The following is a 14,985-nucleotide window of genomic DNA, read 5'->3' as shown; positions in this document are numbered from 1 at the left end:
ATGACAAATAATTATAAAAAAAAAATAAAATAAACACTAGGGGGGGGGGGGGGGGGGGGGGGGGGCGATCAGACCGCACCAACAGAGAGCTCTGTTGGTGGGGAGGAATCACCAGTGTACTGAGTTCTGCGGCCCTGCAGCTTGGCGTTATAGCTGCAGTGGCCTATTTTAAACAAAATAGCCTGGTCTTTAGGGGGGTTTAGCACTGTGGTCCTGAAATGGTTATACAGAAATAAATATGCCTGTCTCCATATTCTTCTCACTTCAGTTGTCCTTTAACCAGTCCCTTCAATTCCTTTTCCTGATGGCTGAAACCCAATCTCCCCTTTTCATGTTAGGTTCCCTTCCCACTAGAGCGGAGAATGGACATTTTTTGCGGTTCTCCACTCATCGTCATTTTATAAATAGGAGCCGTTCACACTTGTCACGCTGCAGCAGATCCGGGCAGGCGGAGCAATTCCCCTATATAGCCAAAGGGAAAAGCATCCATCCCAAGCTCCAGCTGGACAACGGCGGACCATCGGAGAGGACTCTACACTGTCCACTTCCGCTGGCTGCATGTGGTCCGGCACCAAGTGGGAACCGAGCCCCTTCCCTCTTTCCTCTGCCTCCATTTAACTTGCTAACATATACCTTTTAAAACAACCTGAACTCAGAACTTCCTTTCTGCTCTATAAGATACGCATTATAACCTATTAAGAAAAATATTTATTTGTTAGAGTAGATTCACACTTGTAGTTTAAAACGTATCTGTGGCTCCGTTTTTTGGGCCCGGACCAAAACCTGAGCCACGGATACCAATGTTAAAAATAGCGGCCTTCTTCACTCAGCCAGGACTGGGCATACGTTTCCACGGACTGGAAACGTATGCTGCAAAAATGCCAAAATGGGGAGAAACAAATCATTAGAGAAACTGATCCGATGTGCAAGCAGACAAGTGTGGACCTAGCCTTACAGCTGTCACAAGTCCTGCAATACCTCTGCAGTGTTTCTGCTTCCTACTTTCATGAAAGCCGACATTAACATCCTGTGTTTACCAATTACTTCTCTGCCGTGGCAGGCAGTTGAGGGATCAAATTACAACTTGTGCTTAGTCACAGCTGAGGGGGAACCGGACAGGCTAAACTCTCTAAATACCTACAGGGTGCATTTCTATGGTTTGCTTCTGTGCTGTGTAGTTCAGGTCCACTTTAAACTTTCACATCCCAAAAGTGGCCACACACCATACAGTTTTTGTTGTTTAAATATATTTTCCATTCAAGAATTGCAATACATTTTCTGATTGTAACATTTCAAAAATCATGACAAATTATGAAAAAAAGATTGAAAAAAATGCTTGGGTCTATACATGAAGTAAATATCTATCCTACACTCTCTGCAATCAAACAATTCTCGCTTGTGTTACACTTTTACCTGCATTGCTTTTAACTTTATGATACGCATATGATCTGCATTTGCATCTGATTTCATATCTGTCTTCATGCAATTTCTCTCTGCAATCAAACAATTCTCGCTTGTGTTCAACTTTTACCTGCATTGCTTTTAACTTTATGGTACGCATACATAATTGTGACTATTTCCTGGTGCCAGGCCTTATGCTGCAATGTGTGCTTAATTCATTAGTCATAATTTGCATGTCTGTAGACTGACCCAGCCTCCCACAGCCCATGCCTGTCCATTTACACCTGATCCTCATTCCAGCACACATCTCCATCCCTTCTGCTGTCTATTTAATCTAGTTTCTAAGTCAGGTATGACGTGGTCTTAAGTGCATAATTTAAAGTGCACAGCAAAAGACCTGAATTAGACCAAAATTTATCCAGAAGGGAACAGAGGGAACTGGCAGGATACTCTCCACTTCAGTCACATGGTTTGCTACTTACCTTTTTTTTATCTGTTTCACCATATGCTTGCTTGTTTCTGCAATTCCTGTATCTAAACACACTCCACCCTCCTGCTGTCAGCTATCGATCTCCCTATAGACCACTTCAGAATGTTTAAAATGTCTCAACCACTTCTTTTTGCCTTCAGTTCCTGAAAACTCACATGTCCCTTCATGCTCCCACTGTCAGCAACACCATACACATTGCTCCCTCTCTGCTATCGTCTCTACTTCTCTCTAGCCACAAACTATTCCTATTTCTCTGCTCACACTACCCCTCCTCTGCGCTCACTAAACCTAACTTGCATACACACAAGTCCCACCCTCACATCTCTCTGCTCTGCCTACTCCTCCTGGCTTCTTGGGACATATCACCAAACCCAGGGCCCACTCCTAGACCTCCAGACTACAACTCATTCCACCAATAACAAACCTCACCACCTCCCCTCCCAGAACACCTACAACCTTGTTGACATCCCCCTTCTTCCCAGCTCTACCCTCCCTATATCTGGGGCTCAATGGAACTCCCGCTCCATTTGTAATAAACAGGCCTTCATTCATGACATGTTTATCTCCAACACTTTCACCTTCCTGGGGCTCACTGGCTAACTCCATCAGACACGGTGTCTCCAGCTGCTCTATTATATGGTGGTCTAAAATTTAGTCATGCCCCTAGACCTGGCCACAAACATGGAGGCGGGTGGGGATCCTCCTCTCTGAACACTGTTCCTTTAAACCACTCACACCACTGCCCGCACTCTCTCTCTCATCCTTTGCTGTTATCTACTGCCTGCCCGGTTGTGCCTCTACTTTCATTAATCACTTTTCAGCATGGCTTCTCCAGTTCCTCTCCACTGATATACCCTCTATCATCATTGGAGATTTTAATATTGTTATAAACTGTTCTAATCACCTTTTTCTGGCACCAGCAACTTCTTATAGTTGTGTCTCACGGACTGTGAGATAACTTGACTCTCAACACAGCAAGCAGGAGATAGACCTTCTCAGGCTTCTTCAATATTCACGTTTATTTATTCAGGAAACAGAAATACAGATAGATACAGTTCATCATATCCTAGCCACGCCAATCTTCATGTTGCGTTACAAGCTTCTTGATTAAACTTCCTGCTGAAGTCAATCAGGTACCTTCTTTCTAACCTACGTTACACTAGACTACCTATGTACAGCATACATTATATCAGATTACATATAGAATGAAAACTACTTAGAGGTTCCAGTCAGCATTGAGAGCTAGTGTGAAAGTAAGAAGCAGAGTGAGCTCCCATCGCTCACTCGGGCTTTAATACCGACTAGAAAAGAGTTAAATATGACATCATCTTCGCCATCCCCTAGATCAGACTATTGGTGGACCCACTCGTGGTGTCATCATACACACCTACTCGATTAATATTCAATGCGGCTTTTGACATACATACAAGAATTCTGGTATTTAGTACATATGGCTGATGTTTATTGTTCTAGTGGTGTACATGCACAGGTCAGGGAGACCTGTGGCCTTGTCCATAGAACAGCTTCTTGGTATGTTCTAGTTCTGACAGAACTGAAGATTTTCTCTCTAAGAGAAAATCCCCTTAAAGGGCAGGTCTGCTCCCCAAGCCTTTTTGACTAACTCAGTCCAAATAACTGAGGCCTACTTAAATTATAACAAATATACCCATCGATACTAATTGCCCTACTGCCACAAAACTGCTCTCTCACCTCCTCGTTTGACCTCGCCCAATGGTCCTCCACTTCCACCCACAAAGACGGCCACACTCTTGACCTTGTCTTTACCCGCCTCTGTTCTATTTCGAGCTTCCATAACACTCCGCTTCCCCTCTCGGACCACAACCTTCTTACCTTCTCAATCAATTATTCTCTACCGTCAACTCCTCAAACACTACACCATACAGTCACGTTCAGGAATTACCGCAACCTGGATCTGAAGTGAATTCCCTGACTGAGGCCTTGCAACCTCTAAGTACTCTTGTCTTCCTACACTGACCCTGAGGCAGCATCCAGTTACTTATTTAGTGTAGTCTCCTCTGCCATGAATTCTGCTGCTCTGCTCACCACCACCTGCCCCCGCCAAACTAACCGGCAGCCCTGGCTCACTGAACTAATCAAACAGCTGAAAAGGCGCTCCAGGGTGGCAGAAAGGTGCTGGAGAAAGAGCACTGCTGTAGAGGACTTCAATCATTATAAACAAACTATCAAAAAAAGGCGAGATGGGTAGAAAAGCAGGTATGACCCGGTTGAGCACAAATCACATAAGATAATCAATACAAAAACAGTTTATTTTATTAATCAAAAAATTGTATCACACATCCTAAAAAGTAGCCAATAAAAATGTGCCTACCCCGCACCCCCTCCCAGACCCCCCCAGAACAAGGGAACCCCAAACAAGCCTCCCAAATCTCCGCTAATCCGTATAATGCAGCAATCCATATACTTCAGCAAGTCAATAGATCTGAGGGACCTATTACACCAATGAGCATAGCCCAAAAAGTTCCATAAAGATCACAGTAAATGCTTGTAAAAGAGACTGACGGCTGCAGCCAGCAAGTGAGAGGTCCTCAATATTGTATTGCAACAGGCCTGTTATACACAGCAAAGTGATTCAAATGAAGCAAAAAAAGGATCCCAGTGAGTTCCTCAAACCATTGTCTTGATAGGCTGAACAGAGTACACTGGAGAAGCATGTATTCACGATCATTCCAGGCAAGACACATGGCACATTTTAAATTGTGAAGCACAGCACATTGCAGTATAGACAGTCCAGCAGGCATGATATGTCCAGCAGGCATGATATGTCCAGCTTCTGCATAAGCAAGGCTTAATGAACAGCAGAGATTAATAGCATTGAGTGCTTCAATATTAATTAGCCTCATGCAGAGAAAAATGGTACCAGCTGATAGAGCAGTAAGCAGGCAAAACACATGTTGGTATAAGAGCAGATGTGTAGCAACAGTCTCTGCCCGTGGGGCTAGCTTACGTGCTCCATTGGTGTCCTGCTGTGAGATGGCTGGCTGGTTCCTGCTACATGTGGCCAGATGGAAGTGTCCAGGCCAGAGCGGAGAGGCAAGGGAGAACCCCAAGGGAGGCGGGTGGAGGCCAGGACGCAGCACATGCGTCCCCTATCGGTTTCGCCGGACTTCCGGCTTCCACTGGAGGCTTGCGTAACTACTCCCGCCGTGTCCCAGTGTGCACGCGGATCGATTACCGCTCGTCACCGCCGGCGCTCCTTATCAGCCGCTCGATTCCCTGCCATTGTCCGCAGGCGGGAATCGAGCGGGCGGGGGTCGAGCAGTGTGATCGGACCAGCTGAATATTATCAGCTGGCCGGATCAGCTGCTTGATGCACGGTACAGAAACGTACCGTGTATCCCCAGCATAATGCTGGGAATACATGTTTACGTTTTGTGCGTTCGGTTTGGCGCAAGATCTATTAGCCATTCGATTTTCTGCTCGATTCTCTTATCTTCCACTCGTTTTTCTTCTTTTTTTCCATTCACTTCTATGAGAAATGGTGCGGAAAAGAATCGAGCGGAACATCGAACATGTCGGAATTTTATCATCGAAGGCATCTGTCGGAACGATTCTTACCAAAAATGTACCGTGTATTCCCAGCATAACAGAAAATCTTACAGAAAATTGTATGCTGTGTACTAGGCATTACAGTTGCCCTTGCTGTACCAGAAATAGTAAAAAAAGGAGTATAGTAAAAAAGCCCGCAGCCACACACAAGAACATGTCAAAAAATGTTGAGTGCCACAAACACCAGAGAAGACTTCCTGCACCTTATCTGGTTGTTGCCCTAGTAGGCATAAACTTCATGTTTATGTTGAGATAAAATGTGAGAAGCAGTACACAGATTTAGTTTATTCCAAATGTACAGTATCTTTGTAGTATTATAAAGATTTCAGCAGAAATATTTAAGAAGACATATTGTTTAACATGTCTTTTCAATTATATAAACACAGCCTAGAGTAATGATGGCCTTTTGAACTTTTTTTTTTTAATCTGTCCCGAGCTCTCTGTTATGTAAGCTGCAAACAAGACCTGCAATGGACTGATTGCAGAGGCATACATAGCATTCACAAGCATATCACAGCTTACATAAACACTTCTGAGAGCACTGAACAGATAAAAAGTTCAAAAGGCCATCATTACTCTTTATTGGAGCTGAATAAACATGATGGTAGACGCAATGCAATTTCCCGCCTGACAAATTCAACCCCTATATTGAAAAATAAACATAAGTGAAACACCTTTATCTGGTTGAGAACAGAATGCTGATGGCATTTTAGTACTAAAACTTAAAAGTGCCATTTTTTAATGTTTGTTTTGCAGCTTAATGATGCAGATTTTACATCAGCTGTCATGGCTGCTGTTTTGAATTCATGCTTAAAGGGAACCTAAACGGAGAAGGATATGGATCTTTCCTTTTAAAATAATACCAGTTGCCTGAATCGCCTGCTGATCCTGTGTCTCTAATACTTTTAGCCACAGCCCCTGAACAAGCATGCAGATCAGGTGCTCTGACTGAAGTCAGACTGGATTAGCTGCATGCTTGTTTCAGGGTGTGATTCAGCCACTATTGCAGTCACAAAGATCAGCTGGACTGCCAGGCAACTGGTATTGTTTACAGGAAACATCCATATCACTCTCAGTTAAGGTTCCCTTTAAAAATGCATCCGAATTGTATGTTACTAATGTTCTATTTACCATTCGTAAGACATACAATTACTTATCTCATTCGTTTATTTTAGCTCAGGTGTGCGTTAATCGCCGGGCAGTTAGAGACTCTGAAGCGAGTCTACATTTACTTTTTTAACATGCAGCCATGTAAAGAACTATAACTCCAGCTAAAACGCCGCTATCCCGTAGCAAAACGAGGGGTTAATACCCCGAAATCCCCTCCGTGGTGCCTGGGGAGCGCTTCCTGAAGAGGCAGAGCTAAGCCCTGTAGCTCTGCCTCTGTGTGTCAATCCCTGCTGATCGCCGCCTCTCCCCACCCCTCTGTCTTCCTTCACAGTGAGGGGCGGGGAGAGGCGGAGATCCGCGCGGCGATTGACGCGCATGGAGGCAGAGCTACAGCTCATAGCTCTGCCTCCAGGAAGAGCAAAATCCACGACCAAGGAAGGGGGGGGGGGGGGATTTGTGGAGTATTAACTCCTCGTTTTGCAGCGGGATAGCGGCGTTTTAGCTGGGGTTATAGTTCTTTGCATTGCTGCATGTTAAAATAGTGAATTTAGACTCGCTTCAGAGTCTCTTTAAGTGGGTTTAGTTTTCAACTTTATTTATAAAATAGTTTAAGTCCATTCATGTGAGTTGTGAACAAGTTTTGGTACATGCCTTTCTCATCACACAGCAGTGTACAACCTAATGGGAAATCACGTGTGTTGTCCACTAGGTGGTAGGGTCTTGTGTATTTCTGTTGGTAATTTGGTTTGGTTTCAATTAAAGCACAAGAATGATTCATATTCCCATATTTCATTCCACTTTTCCTGCATCTGGACTTCAGAATGTTACCTATTCTACTGTAAGCTTCCAACAAACTAAGGGCAGTATTAATGGATTTTAACTGATTAGCTAGGCTCTCAAACTCTGCAGTAGTTTCTAACTCTTTTTTTTTTACTGCCAATCTGATGTGCTTGCATGAACTAGTTTTTCAGGTACTAATGTGCTTGCAGGATGTTTTTCAGGTACGGTAATGTATTTTTTGATAGCCAATTTATTATTTGGAGTATTTGCATATGCTGACCTATATTATGTGGAATGCTTCATATCTTTCCTGTGTGTGCAGACTTAGGAGAATGTATAACCCTTATGCAGATAATGTCCTTAGTGGCTCTTAGGACCCTAAAACTGCAAGTCAAATATGCCAGCGAACCAACCAATTACTGTATGGATGGTACTTTTTCGCATAGTAATTTTTCCTTGTTTCTTATAGTGTATTAATTCTCTTGCTAGGTTTTCCTGTCCATCAAAGGAATTTACTACCAAGCAGATGTAATGGGACAGACTGTAACGTGGATTACCCCATATGCATTTTCACATGATGTAAGTGTATTATTGACGTTTTTATGTGTGTGATATGCTCGAAGAGGTCTACGTTCCGCTGCTGCGATGGAGGAAATGGATAACATTGCATCCATTGACACATCTGTTCATCCGTTGAAGAAAATGGTACAATTTTGTGTATAGTGTGAAAATTTATTACATGCAAATTGCATTTAGCTTGGGATTGGGCAGTCAAAGATGTCAGGAATTGCATTTGGCCCATTTTCAATTAGTGTGAAATTTGCATGCAAGACAATTATTTGCATCCCGTGGAGTATCTCTGCTCACCAGCTAGACTATGGGCTGGCAGGGATTGAGGCTCAATCCCTGGGCCTACAGTGTGTGGGGCCAAGGCTGTACAGAGTCGTTGTAGCTAGTCTACATGGTAGCGATGCATTCTGGGGGTCCAGCAGAGCGATTTAACCATGGAGTTGTAAGGATCCGCTCAGCTGGCTGCACAGGCAGACAGCTGTATGACCATTCCTTATGTTTGAGGGATGCAGGTCTCTGGAAAGGAGACCAGGCTTCATCTTGCAACTTTCGGAGTTGCTTTTCTGAGGGATTTGCATACATGCAAATTGCCCAGCTGTCACCTTTGAGGGCTGGCAGTATAAGAAGCTATGTTTCCCAGAGTCCTTTGCTGGTCATTCCTTCAGGGTTTGTTGAAACACTCCTAGAGTGTCAGCCATGCTATATCTTGTCAAAGTTATCTTAGAGTAATTCCTGGGACTGCACTAGGCAGTTTCCCTAGTGCAGTTAGATTGTATATTTGTTTTGTCTGTCTGTTGCGATTGTCCTGTCCCAGCGGTGGTCGACAGGAAATCGTTCTGTTTGTCTGGGTGCTAACCGGAACAGCGGTTGTTACTGGTAGCCCCTTCTGATCGGTCTTGCTTGGATCGCACTAGCCTCTAGCGGTAGTGGCAGTGGATCCTTCTGTTCTGTCTTCCTGGATCGCACTAGCCTCTAGCGGTAGTGCTGTGGATCCTTCTGTTCTGTCTTGTCTGGATCGCACTAACCTTGCGCTAGTGCTGTGGATCCTTCTGTTCTGTCTTGTCTTGATCGCACTAGCCTTGCGCTAGCGCTGTGGATCCTTCTGATCTGTTTTCTTGTTCCTGAGCTTAGATCGCACTCGCTCTGACGGAAAGAGCAGTGGTTTTTTCCTCTCGTATTCCTGTTTTCCGTTTGTCTGTCTTGTCTGATACGAACGCTTGCTGTAGGCTCGGTGAGGAAACCGCTAAGCAAGCGCTCGCGTTCTTTGTTTCGGGTTTGCCTGTCGGTGGTTAATTAGGCGTGCTTGTCTCTGTTGTGCTTAACACGCGGAGACCGTGCTGTAAACGCGTTCGCTGTTGCGAATGAGTGCGGTGTTTGCGTTTAGTTAGCGTTTGTTATTTTCGTTACTTCTCATTGTCGTTTGCTGTGCCTTTGCTACTCTCGTGCCCTGTCTTGCTTAAACCTTGTGTCACCTCTGGCAATCGCCTCTCTCACGATTGCGTTCCTACTTTTGTTTCTGCTGATGTGTGTTCACCGTCGCAGGGTCGCGACTAGATTGGTGAACACACATTCATCCTGTACCTGTGCTCTTTCTCTTTAAGGGCTGTTCAGCCCCGCATTGTCTTGATCTGTACAATCCCCCTTTGGCATCTGTGGCCGTGCAGCGGTTGTACTCGTCTGCACTCCACAGCGCCATCTGCCGGTGGGAATTGCCCTCTACTGGTGCTTGCACCAAAGCTGGGTTCCCCCCTTCATACGCTTGTGGAGGGTTTTCGTTGTGTCAGTACGCATCTTGTGCGCTGACCACGAAAACTATTCCGCAATCGTTACAGGAGTGTCACAAATTGGTTGGGGTGAGTGCTAAGATTGGTGCCCTCATCCTGCACTCATTCAGATGGATCCGAATTTGGATTGCATGCTGAGGGGGATCAGGTGTACATATACTAAAGTGTCTGCAAAGCCATGTTATTGGCCACCCTGGCTGAGTTTAATCTAAGGTATGTAAAAAGCTGTTATGTCTTCGGAAAAAGCTTTAGGACAGCGGAAAGAGTTCCCAATCTGAGCACCTGTTTTTAACCAATTAAAGGGTCAAGGCAATATTTTAACTATACAATAAATGCAAATTCCTAGGTTTTTATCAATCTACCAGCTGCAGATTAGAAGTCTCTCTTGGACAGGTACTTCAGAGTACTGGTTGATAACAAGTTAAATAATCTTATTCCATGCCAAGCAGTTGCAGCTAAAGCAAATACAATTTTGGGATGCACCAAAAGGGAAACAAAAACGTGTGATGTTAGCATAATACTGCCTGTTTAGCTCTCCTGTAATGCTAGGTACACACCATCCAATTTTCTGTTGATCTGGCATGTAAATCTGAAGGAAAATTGTATGGTGTGTACCTAACATAAGGATGCATCTGGAATATGGAACACCGTTCCGGGAACAGCTTTACAAGAGAGATATTGGAGCAGGTGCAGAGACAAGTGACAAAATCGAAGGGATGGAAGGTCTAAGGAAAGGTTACATAAATTGGGCTTATTTAGATTTAGATTATTTAGATTGTAAGCCTCTGGCAGGTTCCTCCTTTCCCTAGTGCAATCTACAGGATCATGGCCTCGATTCATCAAGACTTATCAAATTGGTTACCGACAGTTCGGTAAAATACCGAATTCGTTAAGTTGATTTCAGGATTCATCACATTTATCTACAGCTGTTAGCGAGCATTCGGTAATGATGCGTTAAAACGAAATAAAGAGCAATTCATGAAAATGAATGTGGGCGTGGTTTAGCGTTACATTTAGGATTAGTTATTTCCTTCACTGCTCTGTCGTTATTCCTGTCAGATCATTGCTGACAGAGAAGATGGAGCCATTTGAAGTGGTTATGTATCAGCTAAGAGTGATTTAAAGGTGCAGAAGGGCAAGAATAAGGTCTAGAACCATATCAATTTGCAAGAAAATGGATTTATTTGCTAGACCAGGACATCGGCATTTCTCTTGAATCATGTAAGAGAACACAGGCAGTGCCAGGGTTAACTAATTTGAAAGCTGCACTATATTTTTTTTTTAGAAAAGGCTCCTATCAAGCCACAGCTGTCAAAATTGTGGGATTGTCCCAAGCCACTTCCAGAGTCCTGGTCTAGGTGTTAAGCCCTATTCAAAATATTGCTACGTAGTGTTCAAAGGACTGCCTTTTACCCACAATTCCATGGGAATCTTATGGCCTTATGTTAAATTACCGCTGTAAAATGGAAATATCGACACGTTACCGAATGGTTACCGCATTGTTATCGATATTTTATCGAATTCACACCGAATACGGAAAAACCTTGATGAATACAACTAGAAATCGATAATATATTATATATATGTAGTGAAAAAAAGTGCTTACCTTGGGAGGGGGAAGACTCTGGATCCCAATGAGGCTTCCCTCTATCCAGTGCTTCCTCCCCCCCCCCCCCCCCCCCCCCCAAGACAGACCACCGATTAGATTTTTGGCGATTTGCGCAGGCACACTACTACAGCTTCTACCGCCAGGTTCCCCAAAGTGTGCACCTCGTGCAGTAGCTAAAGCTGATTGGGTCAACTCGTGTCTGCGCAGTAGAGCAGACCTTATTGAGCTTGGCTATTTCTGCTTTAGCCCGAGCAGCAAGCAGCTATTATGCCTGTGGGAGGCGCACAGTATTGTGGTGGTCATTTCTGTGGGGGAGCAAGCGCTGGTTGGGGGCTGCTGAAAAGGACGGGAAACCTCATAAGGATCTAGAGGCTTCCCCCCTCCTGAGGTAAGGACCCCCCCAGGGGCAGTTTTTTCCCTACCAGTTTTCTTTAAGCAGATTTGTCAGTGACCTATGTTCTCCTGTCTTCTTTCTCCCCATAAACCTTTTTCGTACCTATCTGTTCTAGTTTATGGAGTATTATACAGTGATCATCTGATGCTTCTTTAAAGTACTATATTTGTAGCTTGATTTTACTGTTTAGCTTCCACATTAGTTGTATATTTCCTCTTCCTTGGCTGTAAACCATTCTAGATGCATATAAACATTACATTTCCTTGTGTATTTTAAGAAGTAATTTCCTTTCCCTAAGTAGAAGTACAAATGTCTTGTTAGCAGAGAAGCAAAAAGTTTTGCCTCTACTGATGGCTGACATGGTACAATACTCTACTACTACGTCAGTGCAGAGAAAGGGAAGAAAATAGTGGGGTTTTGTAGCAGGTGACTAGAGAGGGTCAGTGAATTGCTGAGATTTACATGTTTGCATGCAGATTTAAGCAAACTTTATGCACCTGGGCCAATTAAATGTACTTCCTGCTAATTTTGATTGGTCCAAAGCAATTTGCATACAAGCGAGGATTATTAGCATCTCATTTATTAGTATTGATCTATATAGCGCCAACATCTTCCATGACGCTGTACAGGTGGCCAATCCTACCCTTTTCATCTTTAAAGTTAAACTAAAGCGAAACTTAAATTTTTTTTTAAGATACCTACAGAGAGGAAAGGTTCTGGACCCCATAGAGCCTTCCCAGTCCTCTGTGCTCGGCCTTCTGCTGTCATCCCCAATGAACTGTGGAGTTTCAATGGGGGATAGCGGTGAACTGAGGGCACAGACAGAGGACTGGGAAGGCTCTATGGGATCCAAAGCCTTTTATTTTATTTTTTGCTTCATATTTGCTTTAATGTGCACCAAGTTTTTTTTTAATCAAGTGTAGATTTACTGCACAGGTAATCCCGGTTAAAAAAAGAGATGTGGACTTGTAGGTGTGTGCTTGAGTTGAATTTGTATGGAGGCACTGTGTCCCTCTGCCCCTGTGCCTCCAGTGTCCTCCTTTGTCCTCTTGTGCCTCCCTGTGCACCACCAGTGTTCCCATCTGTGACTCCTCCAGCCACAAGTGACCTCCATTTGTGTCCCCACTGCCCCCCCCCTCCATTGTACCACCATTGTCCCCCTCTAAAGGGGCCCATACACTGGTCGATTTCAGCCATCGATCAATTCTATAGAATCGATTGATCAGAAATCGATTCTATCAAATTCCCCATTCGATCGATTTGTGGCCAATTTTGATCGATTTGGGTTGATTTGATCTATCTGACAGGATGAAAGATCCATGGCCCATAGAGTTGCATTGGATCTAATGGTCCAATAATGCATTTAGATCGATTTCCAATAGATTTCATTCTGAAATCTGTTTCTAGTGTGTGGCACACATCAGATAGATTCCTGTCAGATTGTACTTGACAGGCATCTGCCAGAAATCTATCTGATGGTCGAATCTGTTACAAATCTATAAGTGCATGGCCACTTTTAGTTTACTTATCCCCGTAAAGGTCCCACGCTGCTCCGACCAGCTCTCTGCGCTTCCCATAGTTTCCTTCGGCACGGAAGTGACACCACAAAAATGGGCGTGCTGTTCTTATTGGCGGATTGTATGTAACTCAGGCCATGTGCAACCCCGGAACTGTATTTGCTACAACTTTTCTTTGCATCTAAAAGAACATTATTTTTAAATAAATTATGCATTATAAAAGTGAAAAAATTAAATACAGTGATGTGAAAAACTATTTGCCCCCTTCCTGATTTCTTATTCTTTTGCATGTTTGTCACACTTAAATGTTTCTGCTCATCAAAAACCAACTATTAGTAAAAGATAACATAATTGAACACAAAATGCAGTTTTAAATGATGGTTTGTATTATTCAGTGAGAAAAAAAACTCAAAACCTACATGGCCCTGTGTGAAAAAGAAATTGCCCCCTGAACCTAATAACTGGTTGGGCCACCCTTGGCAGCAATAACTGCAATCAAGCGTTTGCGATAACTTGCAACTAGTCTTTTACAGCGCTCTGGAGGAATTTTGGCCCACTCATGTTTGCAGAATTGTTGTAATTCAGCTTTATTTGAGGGTTTTCTAGCATGAACCGCCTTTTTAAGGTCATGCCACAACATCTCAATAGGATTCCGGTCAGGACTTTGACTAGGCCACTCCAAAGTCTTCATTTTGTTTTTCTTCAGCCATTCAGAGGTGGATTTGCTGGTGTGTTTTGGGTCATTGTCCTGCTGCAGCGCACAAGATCACTTCAGCTTGAGTTGACGAACAGATGGTCGGACATTCTCCTTCAGGATTTTTTGGTAGACAGTAGAATTCATGGTTCCATCTATCACAGCAAGCCTTCCAGGTCCTGAAGCAGCAAAACAACCCCAGACCATCACACTACCACCACCATATTTTACTGTTGGTATGATGTTCTTTTGCTGAAATGCTGTGTTACTTACTTCTACGCCAGATGTAACAGGACACGCACCTTCCAAAAAGTTCAACATTTGTCTCGTCGGCCCACAAGGTATTTTCCCAAAAGTCTTGGCAATCATTGAGATGTTTTTTAGCAAAATTGAGACGAGCCTTAATGTTCTTTTTGCTTAAAAGTGGTTTGCGCCTTGGATATCTACCATGCAGGCCGTTTTTGCCCAGTCTTTCTTATGGTGGAGTCGTGAACACAGACCTTAATTGAGGCAAGTGAGGCCTGCAGTTCTTTAGATGTTGTCCTGGGGTCTTTTGTGGCCTCTCGGATGAGTTTTCTCTGCGCTCTTGGGGTAATTTTGGTTGGCCGGCCACTCCTGGGAAGGTTCATCACTGTTCCATGTTTTTGCCATTTGTGGATAATGGCTCTCACTGTGGTTCGCTGGAGTCCCAAAGCTTTAGAAATGGCTTTATAACCTTTACCAGACTGATAGATCTCAATTACTTTTGTTCTCATTTGTTCCTGAATTTCTTTGGATCTTGGCATGATGTCTAGCTTTTGAGGTGCTTTTGGTCTACTTCTCTGTGTCAGATAGCTCTTATTTAAGTGATTTATTGATTGAAACAGGTGTGGCAGTAATCAGGCCTGGGGGTGACTACAGAAATTGAACTCAGGTGTGATAAACCACAGTTAAAGAGGAACTCCAGTGAAAATAATTTAATAAAAAAAGTGCTTAATTTTTACAATAATTATGTATACATGATTTAGTCAGAGTTTGCTCATTGTAAAATCTTTCCTCTCCCAGATTC

At 43.6% G+C, this 14,985-nt stretch overlaps 1 protein-coding gene across 1 annotated transcript in view; it reads left to right on the top strand.

The window, feature by feature from the left end:
- PES1 (pescadillo ribosomal biogenesis factor 1) overlaps nt 1–14,985 on the top strand; it is a 94,981-nt gene that overhangs the window by 39,531 nt on the left and 40,465 nt on the right. Inside the window, exon 6 of the mRNA XM_068240569.1 lies at nt 7,859–7,948. Coding sequence (XP_068096670.1) covers nt 7,859–7,948 — 90 coding nt within the window. The remainder of the gene's footprint in view (nt 1–7,858; nt 7,949–14,985) is intronic.

Source organism: Hyperolius riggenbachi, chromosome 1 (genome assembly GCF_040937935.1).
Source record: "Hyperolius riggenbachi isolate aHypRig1 chromosome 1, aHypRig1.pri, whole genome shotgun sequence".
In the NCBI taxonomy this organism is placed as follows: domain Eukaryota; kingdom Metazoa; phylum Chordata; class Amphibia; order Anura; family Hyperoliidae; genus Hyperolius; species Hyperolius riggenbachi.
Note: the sequence above shows the minus strand (reverse complement) of the source record. Positions and strands in the feature narration are given on the sequence as shown.